Genomic DNA, 18,996 nt, shown 5'->3' with positions numbered 1-18,996 from the left:
ACAAGCTTCTATGGATCCAGACTGACAGTTGTTCTGGACAAATTCTGTGCCTTATGGGTGTTTAATTCTCTCATCCGTATCTTGCTCTCCCTGTGACTCATCCTTTTTTTTCCCCCCATCTCCCAACTCCTTCCATTCTTTTCCTCATGTTCTCTCACATCTAGTCCTTCCTTCCTGCTACCTTTTCCCCCGTTTTCTTGACATGAGGTCAAACCCCAACCCTGCGTAAGGAACTCTTCTTAATCACCCTGCCCTCTGCTCAACTCCAAAGAGCCCTGACCTGGACCCCAGTGGCCAGGGAGGAGAGCTCCATAAGGTTGCATCTAATTTTGTCTCTTTCTTTCCCTTTCAATCTCATTGTTCAACCTGAGGCACTATCAGGGACAACCACAGGACTTTCAGGCTAGTGACAGGCCAGTGATTGTGCCTGGGAAACAACTTATGAGGACAGGTCTGCATCTGAGCTTCTTTATCCTGACCCCATTCTCTAAAGCAGGTGTGGTCATTGCTGACAGCAAGTGGACTAAGAGGGAATCCAGGACTGCTCTGTCTTGCCTATTAAAATCCCTGCTTCCTGTGGCTTTGAAATAGTAGGACTGACCCACTAAAATGTAGTTCTACTACCTCATACATGTAGTACTGACTTGGCTCTTCCTAAATTCAGATGCTTAGCTGCCAGCTATTTCACACCAGTGGTAAAAGAAGGGTAACAGGGGTGTGCCTGTGAGTATGAACAAGCACATGTCCTGTGGTGGTGAGGGCCATCTCTAAATAATCCTGTTTACCAACCTGTTAATAGATGGGAAGCACAGCCAGTGTTTGGATCTTTCCTCTCTCTATTGCTTTCACAATAGTCTTGAGAGCACCACCAAGAAGCATGTCCCACTCCCCTGCTCCCACTCTGTACACACCACACCAGGAGGTGCAGCAGTGAAACCCCCATTACTTCTCTCATGTATGCCAGAGGCAGAGAGCTCAAGAGGGGTGGGCTGGGGCCTTCCTGGGATGGTTTCATGACCTCATTTCCCAGGCGTAGCACACATGGATTGCAAGCCCTAAATCTCTTGGTGCATGTCTACACAGATTCCTGAGTGAAACCAAGTACATCTCCAAGAAACCAGCCCTGCTCACTCATACCCACCTGAGTTCATATTTGCTGAGTAGATGATGCAATGCAACCCCAAGCACATGCCCTAGCACCATGTTGAGGCTCTCTTGTGTCAAAGCGCCAAAATATAGTGCTGGGCATGCACTCACGGCTGTGCCAAACAACGTGTGCAGGCAATTTGCAAACCTGAATGGGTGGGGCTTATTTCTTGTAGGCTAAGTCTAGATAGGTATGGAATCCCCCTTGGAGGACATGCCAACAACCTCCACTCCTGGTTCTGAAGTGCTAAACACTGTGGTGGTGGGCAAAACACTCTGGAGACACTGAAATAGCTGCCCTCCCATGCTCAGCTTTTTTCTTTTATTGTATCTTCTTTTCCACAGGTCTGTACAGTATTCATAAAAAGAGAGTCTATGCAGCCCAGCTTCTAACACGCCAGAATCTGCAGAGCCCCAAATCCAGGTAGGAGCTGTAATCTTCCCTCAGCATGCAGGAGATAAAACATTAGTACCTCACTCACATGTATATATGCCACATCCAGGGTACACGTATGCACACACGTACTATTATCTACAGCATTCCAGTATCAAACCACCAAGTTGGGTCCAAAGTGTGACCTTGGTTAAAAACTATTCTAGTATGGTGGAGCATGCTTATTAATGCCAGTCCTCCACATTTACACTAGCTAGCCTCCTGCCCATAAAGAGCACCTCAATTTTTCCAAAGAGAGGGAAAATGTTTCAGGGCAAGAGATGAAGCTGACAAAGATTCCTATGCTAAGATTGCTAACAATGAAAGTTAACAGCAACTAAAAACTCTGCCGGTAGCTTGGTGGAGGGGAGGGAAAGGAAGAGGACACATGACTGATATCTTTTTTCCAAGCTCTAGTTCAGTTCTTTTTTGTTTCAATTTTATTAGTTCAGCTCTATGGTCATCTGTATAGACAGGCACCAGACTGCTTACCTGTGGAACTTGACCCACTTGCCTGCTGACTTAGAAAAAAATACTAAAGAAATGGTTCTGTGACAGTCTTCTAGTTCAGCTCTTGGAGCTGTAGAGGAGACCTACGAAACTGAGCCTAGCCATTTTCCAAAGGGATGTTCTTTTGTTTTTTCTGTAGTCGGTCAACAATTTTCCTGAGACTTCACACCAATGGATACCAGGAATTGCAGTACCTCCCTGGAGACCACCTGGGAGTATTTCCAGGCAACCATGAGGACTTGGTCAATGCCCTGATTGAAAGACTAGAGGATGCACCCCCAACCAACCAGCTGGTGAAGGTGGAGCTCTTGGAGGAGAGGAGCACAGCTCTAGGTAACAAGGATCAGAAGGAGGGACTAGCTGCAGCCAGGATGTCTTCCACACTAACGCTTTTGTCAGTCCTTGGACATATTCATCCGTTTCACTGGTGTGCTCTCATAAGCACTGCAGGGCTAATAGCAGTAGTTGTAGATTTCTCTCCATGAAAGATTGGGTTTCCATTGGGCAGATCCATAGTCAGCCTGTTATCTGGGAGTGTGGAGCAATCAGAGCAATGGTTTCATGGGCTAGTAGGTTCTTTGGGGGATGGGGTTTTTGTTCCTCGTGTCAAGAGGTGATGACTGACTGTACATGCCTAACCGCTGAGTTTTGGAAATAGGCTTGGTATGCCCATTGCCTTGCAATATGTATGAGCATCAGCCTGTGCAAAACAGGTAGAAAGCACTTTCTGTTCTAGAAAGTCACAAGTCAGCAGCTAATGGAGCCTAAGACACTGTATTCTTTGTGGGCTGTATTGTATAAAGAGGGTCATTTAGCATCATGTCAGTCTTCTTTCCAGTTTTTCCTCATTTGCTGTGTCATGACTCAACACAGTTTGCATCTCAGTGACTTGCCTAAGGGGTGCTGTTAGGTTCAGCTCATCACAGGATTGTACACAATTCTCTCCTGGCAGGTGTCATCAGTAACTGGGCAGACGAGAACCGCATCCCTCCATGCACCATCTTCCATGCGTTTAAGTACTATCTGGACATTACCACACCTCCCACGCCCCTGCTGCTGCAACAGTTTGCCTTACTGGCCACCAGTGACAGAGAGAAGAAATGTCTGCAGGTCCTCAGCAAGGTAAATCCTTGGATCCTTTTGGCAATTGTGTCATAGCATGTGAGAGTTACATATCCCTCATGGCCACTTTGTCTGTAATGTTATAAAGCAGGCAGTAAGATTCCTCCTGTAATGTGCATTCCACCTACACATCCACCTTCTGTGAATCCCTTGGAATGTGTCTGACTGAGAAAGACAACTTATATGGTAGCTGATGTTGATGACTTGCCTCTTCACATGCTAGAACACTGTTCCTCAGAAGCAACTCACTGTGGTCCTGCAGCCTGTGGAGATGACACATCCCTTAAGAGTCATTCTTCAGCTTTGATCAAAATAGCCTTTCCTACTGGCTCTTTTCCCTGGACCATTTACCTACTCAATTGGCTCAGTACTTCAGCTGATACAATTTAAAATAGTGTCCCTGCACTGATATAACCCCCCTCCATGTGCTTTCCGGCCAATTGATTTAACTTCATATCTTTCTGGTTTGCAGATGAGGACTCTGTTAGTAAGTGACTTGCCTATGTTCATGGAAAGATGATGCAGCAGAGTTGGGACTGAACCCAGGTTTCTTAGCTGTAGGTCCCATATTCTAATATCCATCCCTTCCTTGCTTGGTGAATAGCATGGACATTTTAATCCAGTTCAGGGGACCCATGCTTGGGTGCTCCACTAGTGCTGTGTTTGTGGAGGAGAGGCTTCCAGTTTGAGGTGTCCTGCCAAAGCTTCCTTTCTGCTGCCCTGGCCATGCCAAGGGATTCCTACAGGGATTGTACAGTTCTGGTTCAAGGTGTCTGATTTAGACTAAGCAGATAATATAGCTCATTTTTCCTTTGCCTCTCTTGGTACAGGGTTTGCAGGAATATGAGGAATGGAAGTGGTCCAAAAACCCCACCGTAGTAGAGGTGCTGGAGGAGTTCCCATCCGTGCAGATGCCCTCCAGCTTGCTGCTCACCCAGCTCCCCCTGCTGCAGCCTCGCTATTACTCAATCAGCTCCTCCCCTGACATGTACCCAGACGAGGTTCACCTCACTGTGGCTGTGGTCTCGTACCGCACTAGAGGTAACGATGTACCAGTAATACAGCAGGCTCTACATGGCAGTGACAAGCCAGCACTCATGTGACCATAGGGTTCTGCACAGACCTGTGCCATCCTAAGATAGGGCTATCCTGTTTGCTTGCATTGTAAGCAGAGGAGAATGGGAGCAGGGTGAGGAGCATTAACTGGGAGGAAGGGGGTGTTACCTGGTTCTGTGACTTGTTCTAACTAGGCTCCCTCTTAGAGGTAGGGAAGGAAAGTGGGACTGTCAGAGGCAGGAGCCCAAGGACTGTTTGTCTGCTACATGCTGGTGGGGAGAAGAGACCTCAGCTCTGCCATCGCCACCCCAAGAATGAACTGTTCAGGGCCCCTCAGACAATCCTGTTCCTCTCCTGAATCACAGCCTTAAACGTGAAGTATTGAACTGTTCAGGAAGATGCAAGAAGTGTTGAACATCCAGGTTCTACGTGGCACCACCAAGGGCTGATGGCAGCTCGTGTCACAGAATGGAGCCCAACTGCTGCATTCTTAAAGCATACGTGTGGTTAAAGCCCTGGCTAAGAGGGATGCATGGTCTATAAACTGAATGAAGCGTGTAGATGGAGTTGCTGAGTAGGTGCTTGCCCAGTTCAAAATAGCTCTGAAAGGTCTGTGTTGGCCTTGAGCAGGGAATGTGGCTATGGTGCTAATCATGGTTGTGTAAGCACTGAAACAAGTCACACCCTGGCCTGCTCCTTCAGAAAGGATGCCTTTATTCTTGCCTGGAAAGACGACTCAGCACTTTCTGAACGACCCAGTGGTCCAGCCCTTCCCAACAAGAGCACCTTGAAGAGCAGGACCGTTCCTTGGGAATGCCTAATAACTGCCTATGCCATGGCAGTAGCAGGTTCTGGACCTGTCCTGTCATGGTACAGGACAAGGCTGAGCATGCGTCACCCACTCATGTTGGGGGTGAATCTGAAGCAACCTCATGGTGAACTCCTGGGTTTGGAATACTGTTTCAGTTTGTTCTGGGACCCACAACTGTGGTTCAGGCAAGACCTTAGTGACCAGCCTTTCTGCATGCGAGTCACAGATTGGATTATGCAAGTAATGGTGCAGTAGTGAAGATGTGGGGAGAATAGCTGGGTGCAGGCTGGTGAATGACTGAAACACTATTCAGGGATCCGTTTGGTGGTGGTAAGGGCAGAGAGCGAACTGTCTTTTTTGTCTTCTAGATGGGGAAGGACCAATACACCATGGGGTCTGCTCCTCTTGGTTCAACCGGATACAGCCTGATGAGGTTGTGCCCTGTTTTGTAAGAGGGTGAGTGGCATGTGCCCTGCATGTAAAGTCCTGGAGAGACAGGAAGGGCTTGGAAGGGAGTGGGCTGCATGGAGACACCAAGAGCCATGCCAAGAAAGAACCATCTGCAAGCTCCTCACAGCAAAGAGAGTGTGAACTCCTGTTTGTGTAGTACTTCATATGTTTACAGCACTGAAGGGGTTATGCTTTGGAATAGCTGGCATCCCTTTCCATCGAACAGTTTGCCACATCAAAATATAGAATGTGGAATAAGGTACGGGGTGCCCCAGTGCTTCTGCATAGCCAGGATGTGTTTGGAAGAGCCTGGGCTATGACTGAGAATCCTTACCATGCACTGTGTTTGTTCTGTACTAAGATGCTACTCTCTGGAGCCTGGCAGCACCTGCTTTGCTGTGCTACATTTCTCTCTGATTTGGCTCCACTAAGACTTTATTGACCCAGCTTTGGTTTTGCACCCTTAAGCCTTCACTGACTTTATCCATTGTTTGTCCAGAGCTCCAGGATTCCATTTGCCACAAAATCCCCAAGTCCCCTGCATCCTGATTGGCCCAGGTACTGGAATTGCCCCTTTCCGGAGTTTCTGGCAGCAGCGGCTCTTTGAAATTCAACACAAAGGTGGGCCTGTATTTCTGTTCCCCTTGCAAATAACTGGGTGTGTAAGGGAGGCAACAGGAGTCTACCCCTACCAAGGGTAATATGGGTGGGTATATGTGGCGGGGGCACTGACGGGGGGAGTGCAGGTATGTAAGTTTAGTGCAAGAGGTGCTGGGCACAATCCCAGCTGATCGTTATGAAGTGTGCATGCATAAATCCCTGACTGCATTCTGTTGGCTTTCAGCAAGAGTGATGAGGTAAGTGCTATGCTCAGAACTGGTTGGAAACTTTCCTGTGTGCTTGTTGGAAAATGTTTTTTTTTACACAAAAAACTTTTGTGGAAATGTTTTTAATGCAATTTTATTCAAAGTTTTCCAGACCTAGAAGAAAATCAAAAAAGTCTGGCAAATGTTACTTTTAGGGAAAAAGTATAATTCTTTCCCCATGGAAATTTTGGGGAAATTTTGATATTTTTTTCAGCTAGCTCTAATTACATGAGACCTTCGGTCCACATTTACGGGTTAGGATGGCACATGACCTCATTCTCCCTCATTTCCCCAACTCTGTGACCTTTGATCTTTACCCCTTGCTGTCCCAGGCAACAAAGCTACCAGAAATGTAGCCAAGGTATTCCCTGTCAGGATGCATCTCATGTCTGATTTCAGGCAAAGATGGAACCTCAGTTAAAGAAGCAGTGTGTCTGCTCCATGCAGTTGGGTATGTATGAGCCTGGACAGTTGGTGATTTCCAGTTTCTCACTTCTGTCCTGTTTTGTTCCTCCAGGTCTGAAGCCTTGTCCTATGATTTTGGTTTTTGGGTGCCGACAGTCCAAAATTGACCACATTTACAGGGAGGAGACCCTCCTAGCCAAAAACAAAGGTGTCTTCAAAGAGCTGTACACAGCCTATTCCCGTGAACCAGACAAACCAAAGGTAATGCCTGGATGGCACGCTTCCCTCTTGCCTGTGCCCAGCCCCAAGTTGCCTTGATCAGTCTAGAGCAAGTGGTGAGAGGAGCCCCACCCTGGTAGCTTTTGATTCTTCCAGAGTGTGGGAAATGCCTGGTCAGCAGTAGCATCACCTGGAGGGATTTTCCTGCTCTACTGAGATTTTTGTTCAAGATTTTAACCCCTGATGAGACACAGTAGTTTGGAATCCACCATTCAGATACCACCCAGGGAGCATTGCTTTCTTGAAGAAAAACACCAAAGCACAATAGCTAACTGGAGGGTCTCCAGACCTTTAACTTTAATCGCTTCCTTTCTGTCTTTCTGCCTTTTCAGTGAGTTTTGAAGCCAAGGCTTTGAGGACTTGTAGGCACTAACAGTTACCAGGCACTTTTCCCAAGCTGTATGCTAAGCACGCTGCCCTGGCTAAGTCTCCTCTTGCCTCTCACTTCCTTGTGCCATTTCCATAGTGCGCTCCATGGCTCTGACTCTAGAGCTCCTGGGGTCCCACTGGCTGCTGCAAGAGCTAGTGGTGCTCAGCACTTCTGAATAACCAAGTCCTGACTGTCTTCAGTTTCCATCCCAAATTTTGTGTAGCTTGGATTCTCCTTGTTACGTAGCTGCTGTGTTCCACCTTAGAGGTGGCTGAAACTGCACTGAGAGATGGATAGGTAGAGTGAGTCCTGTGGATAAAGTTGAGCTGTTGAGCATTTTGGAAGCTGCAGATGAGAGTTGCCATTTAACATCAGCTGTGGGCTCTCCCCAGAAATACGTGCAGGACGTACTACAGGAGCAACTGGCCCAGGCTGCGTACAAAGCACTGAAGGAGCAGGGAGGTCACATCTACGTGTGTGGCGATGTCACCATGGCTGGAGACGTCCTCAAGACCATCCAGCGTATTATGAGGCAGCAGGGCCAACTGTCAGTGGAGGAAGCTGGTGTTTTCCTTAGTCGGCTGCGGGTGAGTAACACTATCTTGGTGGGGAGGGAAGGTTGGTGCCAAGGGCACTGCACCTGGCGCTTCCTTTAGCACAGTCAATCATGATGGGGACACTGCAGCTACAGGATCTGAAAACAGTCAGCAGGCATGTCTCCCTCACTTCTTGCACTGACTACACCCCTTCAAGTTGAGAGATGTATTATTTAACTGTCTCTGGCCAAAGCAGCTGGCTGATGAGCTCCCTAATGGAGGGGTAGGTTAAGACTGCCATACTCTCTTCCTCTAGTCACCTTAGGCTTTGGCATCTAGACCAGAACTCTGAAGCAAACCAGCTCAGGAGCAGGAGACCATGGGCTTGGTATGAGAGAGAATCATATTGATGGAGTATATGAGGCACAGTCTCTGCAAAAGACTGATCTGGAAGAATTTTTGATCCATCTGGCCTGTGTACAAAATATAAATATAAATAAAATTAGACATAAATATGATATATTATATAAATAAAATTTATATAAATATAAATATAATTAGACATGAATGTTCAAAGCTCATTCTTTCAGGAGGTTTAGTTTTTTTATACTGTGTTTTAATTTTTGTAGAGCTTCCTTTTTTTAAACCATGTTTTTGTAGACTTTCTACAAAATAGGGATTTATTTTCATTTCTTGACAATGTGTTTGGTGTTACTTGATTTATTTTTCCTTTTCCTTCTCTTCTCTTCTCTTCTCTTCTCTTCTCTTCTTGCTGTTTGTGAAGTGGAAGATATTGAAGATGAACTTTATTTTTCTGGAGAATGCCTTTTAGAATTTTTACTAAGGAGGATTAAAGAGTCTGTTATGTTTTGAATAGTGTCAAACACTTGGGAGTTTAAAATTAAGGCGTCTCTCCAGCAGCAGTTTTAGCAATGGATTTATTTTATTCTTAGCATTGAAGGGTTTTGTTGTTGTTGTTGTTAAAGTGTTAGTTCACTATCCTGTGTGTTTAATTTTTTTCAGGTTGGGTTATTTAGGTTTCAGCTGTGGTGGAGGTATAGGCAACAGCATTTTCAGCTGTCTTCTCATGAGCAGTTCAGCTGGAGAGGGTTCCAGTACAAGTGTTACTTTACATTTTAGCTGGGGTAGAGAGTGAGATTAATGATCAGTGCAACTATTTCAGTCATACATCGAAAGCTTTATTGGGACATACTTCAGCAGTAACTTATTTACAACAATAATTATAGGCTCACATAGCCTTGGAGCCGAGAGAAGTCGGGTCAGCTGGCCAGGCGTTACCACTTCCTTGGGGATTCAAGATGGCCAAAGATGCTCAGCGCAATCTCGAGTGATCAGATTCCTTGTGGCTATGCAACTTTTTTATACTTCTGGCTACATGTTTTTAGTCGCATTATACTATTTCATATTTGGTTAACCTAATTCTGCATCCAGTCAGTGCCTGCTGTCTTGTTCCTGTTAGGTTGCAAAACACCAACCCTGCCTGACAACCCAATGGTGCAAAATGCCAACATGGCCCAGCAACGCAGTACTTGCTTAACTTAGTCACATGTGTTTGCACCATCATGGCATTACTCTGGCCAAAGAGGGCTTGCCAGGCCTACACAGGTGGTGTCAGGAGTGCCAAATGTGCAGGAAATATAACAGCTTCCCAAGGAGCTCTGCTCTGGAGCCATCCCCCCCACCCCCAGCATTTTTCGCACCAGTAACCTAGCACTGCTGCTGCTCCACCCACAACTCCACTCCTGCATCGTTTTGCAGCCGTGGCTCTTTATGGGGATGCCTTGGCAATGCTGTTCTCATAAGCTTGAGTTGACAAAAGCTTGTGCTCTACATATATCTTGTTTAGCTAGCCTGTAAATAGGGACCTACTTAATTCATGGTGGCTGCCTCCAGATTTTGCGCTCCCAACATGGCATCAGGTGCCATTTTCACAGTGGAGCATGGTGGGTCCTCCCATGCCTCTGATTGGCATAGCTATCTGTTAATCTCTGGGAAGGGATGGGACTTCTGGGGTCTTTCAGCCTATCAGAGGTGTTGGGGAGCCCACTGCACTCTGCTGTAAAAAATCTCCCTCCTCCTTCCCCCCTCCTCCCCATGCTTTAGGACACCAGATCTTCCTGCCATTTTCTGTTTACAGCTCCTTTTCCCCTCCCCACCCCCTCTTTCCTGGCCATTTCTCCACTTTTTCACAAGGACTGGACTTTTTCACGGGGGACCTACCAAATTTGTGGTTTCCGCAAAAATTGCGAAATTGTGAATTTGGTAGGTCCCTGCCTATAAGGTGCATAGCTATCCTGCCTTATGCTGTTTTTAGCCATGCAATGTCCTTTAAGAAGCAGGAATATGTTCATTACCTATCTAAAAGTCAGCAATATCCTCTCTCACTCCAACACAGACAACAGATCTGGGGCCATCTGGCCACTTCATTGAATAGCAGGGAAAGCAGGATTGTAGTGCTCCCTAAGCACAGGCCCTGACTCTTTGATCTACAAAGGCAGCTTTAATTAGCAATGTAGTGCCTAAGACATAGAGTTAGATGGTTGTGATTCCCTCCAGTAGAGGACACAAACACACTAACCTGTTCACCACAGAAACGTTCCTCTGACATTGTAGTATGATCTCCAGTAACCTTGTATGTTACGTGACTTAAGATGCATGGACAAATAGCTAATCAGAGGAGCAACATATTCTAAGGCTGTAATTCTCAACCAGGGTGCTCCAGCACCATGGGGTGCCATGAGATCTTTATTTAAGGATACTATAGAGTGCCACACAGTATTAACACGGTTAGGTATGCAAACACCTACACAATTCACAAGATAAATCTAGAGATTTCAAATGAGAATCCATAGGGTCAAAACCATTCTGACCTGTTTTGGTCTTTCCGAGTTCTTTGCAACAGAAAAACTGCTCTACTGTTATTCCATAGTAAAAAAAAAACAAGTGAAAACTAAGAGGTGACATTTTCCGAGTGGTGCCTGGAGTTTAACAAGGAGTGCCATCAGTTTAAAAAGGTTGAGAACAGCTAGTCTAGTGGATATAACGCTGGAATGGGTAACAGGAAACCTCTGTTGAATTAAAGCTACTTCCCATCTGAATCAATGTTCATCTGCCCATTCTTGACTATTTAAACTGTAAACTTGGGAGTAGGGGCTGTATCTTTCTGTGTTTGTGCACTGCCTAGCAAAACAGGGTCCTGAATTTCACTGCTCAAGCTACAGTAGTACAATAATTCTTAATACCTTTGTATGTCTCTCATTTCTCTCATCCTTCATTGCAGGATGACAACCGATATCACGAGGATATTTTTGGAGTCACCCTGCGTACATATGAAGTGACTAACCGCCTTAGATCTGAGTCGATTGCGTTCATTGAGGAGAGCAAAAAGGACACGGATGAGTGAGTTGACACGTTTATTTTAACCTGTGCTATTGTTTCTGAAGTGTGTGGGTTGTAGAACCCAAAAGGATGCTTTTACTTATTCACACGTACGAAACCTCTAGTAGCAGAGACAGAAATAGGAGTTTGATTTTTTTTTTTCATGTTAGCAGCAGACAAAGCTGCGGTGCAGTTTCTCTAAGACAATGATGGCTTCAGTAGGCTGGATCCACACCTGATAGAGCTACTTTGTCTTCCCATGTTATGAATTTAGCCCACTCAGCTCAGGATACCATATTACAACAGAAAAAGTTTAAGGCACGAGTGAGTAATTACCATTAGAATTGAAAATTATCTGACAGAATAGAGTTTTGTTGGGAAATGTCAGTTTGACATCATCAAAATGTTCGGCAGGAACAGTCTGTCAGTTGCATCAAAATGCCGAAAGAAACCAGGCAGGCAGCCTGGTTTCCTGCCCGCCCCCCGCCATCTGACTGGTGAGTGCCTCTCAGGTTCTCTACAACCTGGTGCTCCAGGTGAGCTGCCTCCGAGCCATCGCTTCCCTCATACCCGTGTCTCACCTGGTAGGCAGGTGGGTTGGCTGTCTACATGGTAGCTGCATGGCCAGTGCCCTTTCTAGCAGGCACACAGGGAACCTGGGCCACTTGGGCCCTATTTAATCAGAGAGCTGTGTGTTCAGCTCCCCCTGAAAGGCAGGAAGCTGCAGGACCAAACCACCTGAAATATTCTCCCCACTGCCCCGCACAGGCCTGCTCTGCCCCTCTTCTATTCAATGAAAACTGTTCAAAATCTTGACATTTTTCCCAGCCCAGAAAATCCTCCTCCTGCTTGGCTCCAGTCATGAGTTCCAAGTTCAAACAGAAACAAAAGAAAGCTTATGCTTTGCTGCTTGCTTAACTGCTCAGACTCTTGCTCTACCTGAATTGTCCTACTTGAGCCAAGAGATCAATTAGGACAATCTCCTTCAAGGAAATACTAATGAGTAACATCTCCATGCCCCCGTGGAAACTGCTCAGTCTGTGTCCTGGGCCTTGCCACTTGTAAGTTCTTTTCCCTCATTTCCTGTCTGAAGTGTTCTTCTGTCCTGAGTTGGGACTCTTGGATTTGTGAACTGACTCTGACCCAGATTCTCTGTGTGACCCTGAGCAAGTCGTTTAACCTATGTGTGGTTTATGATTTGTCTAGACTAAGGCAGTTTGCTTCAGTGCAGCCCCTCTATGTTTTGCAATGTACAAAGAAGGCTTCAGTTCTCCGTGTCTATAATAGGGGTAGCAGTAGTTACCATCCTACCTGGATGGGGGTGTGTGGTGTATGCCACCTGTAAAGGAATGTCACCTGTAAAGCACTTGGCATTCTTTTATGAAAAGGGCCTGTGGGAGCACAGATGGTGATGATTATTGCATTAACTTGCTCTGATGTGTTACAATGCAGGTGGCTTAGACAGGAGACCACCATGTCTTCAACCTGGCTCCACAGACTTCTCCCAGTAACGTCAACCACATACTTTATCCCATGTCGCACTGCCATCTGGTGGCCAGGGCTGCTCATTGCACTTAAGTTGTCACATACTGATAAGGGACATGGAGTAGCTATCAACTCTTCTCTCTAAGCTTGTCCTTTCTTCACCTTCTCTTGCAGGGTTTTCTGCTCATAACTGGATCCCATTGCCCCAGATGGAATGCCAAACCAGTCACAGCAGCAGCCACCCCCCTCCAGCTGGAGGGTGCTGGGTTTTGTATTTTCACGGACACGGCAGCTCCTTTTCTGCGGGGACTGCTCATGGAACGTGCTCTGTCTCTTGTCCTGTTGTTGTGTCCTGATGATGATGATGATGATTTCCCTTCTCTCTCTCTCTCTCTCTCTCTTGTCCTGTGGCGGTTTCTTTTAACTTGTTTCCCTCCCTGGAGTTCCCTGCTGAAGTGCGATGGCTTTATAATCTGCTCTTATGAAACTACGTTTCTTCTTCTTCTCACGTTCTGACAAGGGCGTTTTGCTGCTGCATGAAATCACCACCTTAGCAATCATCTGCATTTTTTGGTGTTTCAGGGAGAGGGAAGGGCCAGGTGCCTGGGCCTGGGAGCTGGCAGTTCCTGATTAAAGCAGCGAGGAGTGGAAAGAAGCTGTTTCCCCAAGACCCCTTCCCCCTGCACAACTAGGACCTTGGCTGAATCACTGCATCGTCCTTGCTTTCCATTAGACCATATGGGCCTGGCCCTCTGCCGAAGCTGAGCACAGAGGACGCACGGTGCCTGCCATGTCAATGGACCTTGCTGTCCTCTCCAGAAAGCCTGGAAACACCAAAGCTTTGTTCTGTTTAAGGGGAGGGGTTTGTCTGCATTTAATAGATACTGGATTCACCTAAGACAGCTTTGTGATATATTCTAATTACACCATCACTTCCCCTCCCCTGGCTTCACTCCCCTGCAGCTCTTCCCTTAGTCATCCTCTGCCCCCCAGTTAAGAGGCACCTTTACCTCCCTGCTGGATGAAGGTCATGGGGCACGCGCAAGCATAGCACACCGCAGCCTACGGAGTTGTCTGCAGCTGGGCAGCATGTGGGTGGCATCTGGTTGGTTACAAGGAAGCACAGGCCCAGACCATTCTGCCAAGCTGTCTTCAGAACCTTCCAAGCAGGCAATAGGGGCTGAAGGTTAAAGGTGGCCAGAAAGCAGGAGAGGGCTACAGGCTTGCTGAGATCCCTGCAGGAAGGTTCTGAGCCAGGGATTGTCTGTGTCATGGAGCTGCGTTGAGCTGAGGTTCACACTGGACCCAGGAGCCCTCTCCAGCAGGATGAGGGGAAATGTGAAGCAAGGAGGCTGAAAGGGGAAGCCCCATATGCCCAGCTCTAGGGGTATCTGCCAACAATAAAGGCTGATGGGAAGCCAGCGGGTAGCTTGTTCTCCCAGGCTATATTGCATGAGGTCTGCTAAAGCTATATAATGCATTCCTGACCCCAGCTGCCAGGTTCTTTGGGAGCCACATTTAAATGAGCAAGAGAGGCTCTTGGGGCTTCAAAGGAGGGTAGCTTCATCCCATTGCAATTGTGTGACCTGTCCTTTCCCAGCACCCTCCCTTCACCCTTCCAGAAGCTCTGATGTGCTCATGGCACAAGGCTGACTGCAGTGGATGCCTCCACTTGGCCAAAAAAAAGTATTCTGCCTGCTATAATCCCATTCCCAAACTGCATGGGGCATTTCTGCCAGGAGGTGTAGCAGGGGATGTAGACCAAGCTCAGGGACTGATGCAATGATCCTGGGCTCTGAAATGCTGCCAACTCAGGCTCAGTGCAAAAAGTCAGCCACCCAAGTAACCTATGAAGGGATGCAAAGGGGTCATCAGCACCTTTTTTTCCAGGCATCTCAAGCTGGTGCACAGTCCATCTCTCTCGTTCCTCTTTTGGGAATGAAAACATCTCCTTGCCCCTCTTTCCCCAGCTGCTGGATTCCTTGGGCATGGGGAATGCTCAATATCCCCTCCACCATGCTCTACCCTACAACCCTGCAGGCAGCAAAGGGAGGCTGCTGTTTTCAGGTAGCTTTTGCTGTCCTTCCTCCCTGGGAACTCACAGTACTGGACCACTTGCCAGTGTCAGCATGTGCTATCACCAGAACAGGGAGCTGCAAGGAAGGAGGGCTTTAACAGCTGTAACAAATTGTTTTGGCTTCAGAGACCAGGATCTGCCATTGACTCCCCCAAGCCACACTTTTAACAAAGCAAACCCCTCCAGATTTGAAACTTCCCCTGCCCAAATGCAGCTTGGTTGTTCTAGTTCAGGTCACCTTCATTGGCCTCCAACTATGCAGTGACCACAGAAGTTTGATTTTGCTGCCAGTCTTTCCTGCATCCCTAGTCACTAGAGTGCGCTGTCCTCTCCCATAACAGGATCTCTTCCTCAACTCTAGATGTGTCTCAGAAACAAAGCTTGGGCCAAAAGGCCTCCAAGGCTTTGGGAAAGTTTGCATCCAGGTCTGAATTTGATTGTTCAGATCCATCTCTTAGCGGGACGTCTGTTGCTGATGTGTGTGGTTGCTGCCACCTTGTGGTAGTTCACAAGCTCTCTGAACTGGACAGCTGGCCAAATTTGTTGCCTCATGGGATGAACAAAGATCCCAGGTCAAGCCCCCATCCACACTACAGCTGGTGTTTTGTAACCATTTGCAACTGGTTTACAACCGGGACTGCATCTGTCTCTGTACACTGCCTTAGTTGGTTTTGGGAGTATCTGGCATATATCCCACAGTGCCTCTTCAGAGGCTACATGCCACAGGGGATTTGCACACAGAGCAGTTGGTGGAGCAGTAAATTCTGGGATTTTCCAGTGCACGGAGAGCAGGGAAGGAAAGGGAAAAGCCAGACCTCTTAAGATTTGAAGGGAGCTGGGGATCCTGTCTGCTGTAGCATCAACACTATGCTAAACCAGTTCCATCAACTTCAGCCTCTGGCAGGGTGAGACAGTTAGTCATAGTGGTTGCTCCCCATATGGTGTGCCCACATAGAGCATGGCTTAGAGCCAGCAGGAGTGCTACTAAACTAGTTATAAATTCAGTTCAAAGTTGTTGCCCAAGTAGGGCTGTAGGCTCCAGCTTACAGCCAGTACAGTGAGCTCTCATCAGGAGCATAGGGACCCCACTCTGCTATTCCCTCAACATGAGGCTCATGTCCTGGCCCCAGAGAAGTAGAGGGAAGGAGAAGGAATGAGGAGTGTGAAAGAGAAGGCACTGCACTTGGTAGAGACAGATTTGCAAATCTGGGAGATGAATGCCCAAGTCCTTCACGCCCCTTTGAGGATGAGTCTTAGAGAGGAAAATGCTGTGTAAAGTCCAACCAGCTCTTATTGGATACATCTCAGAGACAGGACAGGCAATGAGGGAAGAAACCAGTAGTGACAGGAAACTCTAGCCATTGCAGAAGGAAGTGTATTAAAGAGCTCCTTCTCTCCGTCCATCTTGTTTTGCTGGGATCATTAGTTCATAAAGTCCTGAGCTGACTTGTTTCTTAACTGAGCCAGTTCCTTTTGCTTTTGTAGACAATTAGCTTTCCCACTTGCAGAGGTTTTGTACCCCCCTGAGGTTCCTCTAGCTCCTATGGCAAAGGGGACATTAACCTGCAGAACGCCTCTATCATTCCATAGTTGCAGACCTTTCGGGAACAAGCCACACTGTTCAGCTTAGTGTAAAGCGTGCATGTATGCTATGTGCGTAGCACGTAAGTGGTGGACATAGCCATGGGATCAGGTAAAAAGCAGAACTCTATGTATATTTTTGTTTTTGACTGTTCTGTCTGCATTCAGTCGGTGATACTCTCCTCCATGGCTACTTCCCATATTCCAAACTTCTGAGCAGCTTCAAATATCTCCTGGGCTTGATAGATCCCTGGCGTGATCCAGTATGGTAACTCCATGTACAACATCTGTAATGGGTTGTTTTGGTTTCAGAGACCAGGACCTGCCATTGCTATGAATGTCAAAGCCTGCTGCTACCACCACCCAAACACATCCCCAGCCCATTTCTGATTCCAAAGAGTTAAATAGCAAGGGAATCCTTACTAGACCTTATCAAGATTTATTTTTCCATTTTTTAAATTTCAAACTCAATGCATGATGAGGAAAAACCATGGGGAATATTCCCCAGTGTTTTCCAGCAGGCTCTACTCATTATCTTAAACTAATGAGGCATCAATTCACCAGAACAAGCATCTGAGTATTCAGCCTCAGTTCAATGATCACAAAAGCTTTGTCCCCCTTTCCCCCCACCCCAATACAAGTTGTCTAGGAGTTTATTGAGGGGAGAGGCAGTACATATGCTATTCTTTATATGGCTATGCAGCATTCCAAATAGGGAGGGCAAACAACAAAAGCAGATCTCCATCCCAAAGATTTATGGTTGCAGCTGAGAGCATGCAGAGGCAGAAGTTGAGGGAAGGATGCAGCAGAAACATTCTCCACTCATATCCTTTCTTTTATTTTACTTCTAAAATATATTCAATATTAATAACACCCTTTCTCTGTTATTCTACCCCCTTATTATTGCACATGAAACCCAAAGCCTATACCCAACAGTCCTTCCTGCATTTCCCTGAAAAGAATCCTGGCCCCTCCTTCCAACTCCAACCTGCCCAGGCCAAAAGGGGCAACAAGTACTTCAGCTAAGGTTGATTTCGGTGACAACTTTGGAGCATGAAGTGATAAGGGGATGCTACTCCCTGGAGTCTTAACTGTAGTTCCCTTCAGCTGTTCCCTGCTCATGGAGAGGCAGGGACACAGAAGCAAACAATATTGGTCTTAAAGCAGCTGCAGACCATGGAGACCAATTTACATATTGATGAAGCAATGGGGATGATCTTGCTGAGGCTTCAAAAACTAAGCCAAATGCATTAAGCCAGGTCCTAAACTTGTCATCCAGGTAGCAGCACCAATCAAGTCATTACAATTGCTCCAATTTCCAACAGTGGAGCATCTAGGATAATATTATATCGCGCTTACTTTCAAGCTTTGTAGATGAGGATGTTACTAGAGTGACATGGGTTTGGGGTTTGGGTTGCTGTTTCACTTTTGTAATTGCTTCTGTTGTTCCATAGGGGAGCACAAGCCTTTACAGACTAGATGGAGATGGACAAGTGGAATTTTTCTGCAGTGTTCACTGTTGCCTTAACTGTGTGTCCACTGGCAGTTTCACCAATGATACCTGATGGAGCACAATTAGGCCTACACATGTGCTTTCATGCACAGTAGCCTATTTTAGTGTGCATTAAAGCATCATGTTAAAAAATGTACTAATACGCTAATGCACAGTAAAAATGGGCTGCTCTGCATTAAGCATCACTAAAGCATGCACTTGCACTACTGCACATTAGGCAGCCTAATGTTCATTTAGTTAGTACCTCACATTTAAGGGTGCCTGTACACAACAGTGGAGGCTGTTCTGATGTGCTGGATTCACAGTGTGTGAGAGCAGACTTGAATACTCTTGTACAGATTAATTGAGTCTTCTGGAGTGTGGTAATTACCACACTCCAGCAGCCTCCCACATCTCATGTATCAGTGTCCCCACACTTCAAAGTGGTGGCGGGGTGCTTGAACTAAAGCTTGTCAAACAAGTTATAATTAAAGCGGCTCTCAGAGCTGCTCGAGTTAAAGTGCCACCCTCCCCCCACTCATGGAGCACATGTACAAGTGCCCAGAGGTACTACATTTAATGCACAGTAGCAAAAGAGCATTAATGAGTATGTAGACATGCCCATTGAGTACTTTTGATAATCCTTTCTGGGGGCTGCAATCCAGAACTATTTAGATGCTTATAATTCAGATGATAAAGTCCGAGTCCCATGAGGTACAAAGTCTTCTCAGTGCCCATTGGCTTCAGTACAAGTTAGAGGCAGTTTCAGGCCCTGGCAGCAGCAGTAACATGATAACAGTAGCTTTGCATGCACTAATCTGCACTTGCCTGCAATGCATTATTCTACAGTAATCCTGTTTGAAATCTGTCTTTGATTGTTGGATCTAAGCTCTGGCTTCTCCCATACAATTATATGTATTTCCTAAACTTCAGGGGAAATTGCTGCTTTAAAGCATTCCAGTTTCTGGGCTCAAACAG

General features: G+C 46.6%; 1 protein-coding gene across 3 annotated transcripts in view; it reads left to right on the top strand.

Moving 5' to 3' along the window:
* NOS1 (nitric oxide synthase 1) overlaps positions 1 to 18,497 on the top strand; it is a 163,148-nt gene extending 144,651 nt beyond the window's left edge. The window contains exons 19-28 of one of the 3 annotated variants that reach the window (XM_025208574.1): positions 1,492 to 1,570; positions 2,229 to 2,422; positions 3,042 to 3,211; positions 4,042 to 4,252; positions 5,447 to 5,534; positions 6,028 to 6,149; positions 6,912 to 7,060; positions 7,841 to 8,035; positions 11,286 to 11,404; positions 13,451 to 18,497. In XM_025208574.1, coding sequence (XP_025064359.1) covers positions 1,492 to 1,570; positions 2,229 to 2,422; positions 3,042 to 3,211; positions 4,042 to 4,252; positions 5,447 to 5,534; positions 6,028 to 6,149; positions 6,912 to 7,060; positions 7,841 to 8,035; positions 11,286 to 11,404; positions 13,451 to 13,502 — 1,379 coding nt within the window. In that variant the 3' untranslated portion in view covers positions 13,503 to 18,497. The other 2 variants (XM_025208575.1, XM_025208572.1) reach the window with 2 other exon arrangements.
* The last annotated feature ends 499 nt before the right edge of the window (positions 18,498 to 18,996 follow it).

This window comes from Alligator sinensis, unplaced genomic scaffold, assembly GCF_000455745.1.
Source record: "Alligator sinensis unplaced genomic scaffold, ASM45574v1 scaffold692_1, whole genome shotgun sequence".
In the NCBI taxonomy this organism is placed as follows: Eukaryota; Metazoa; Chordata; order Crocodylia; family Alligatoridae; genus Alligator; species Alligator sinensis.
Note: the sequence above shows the minus strand (reverse complement) of the source record. Positions and strands in the feature narration are given on the sequence as shown.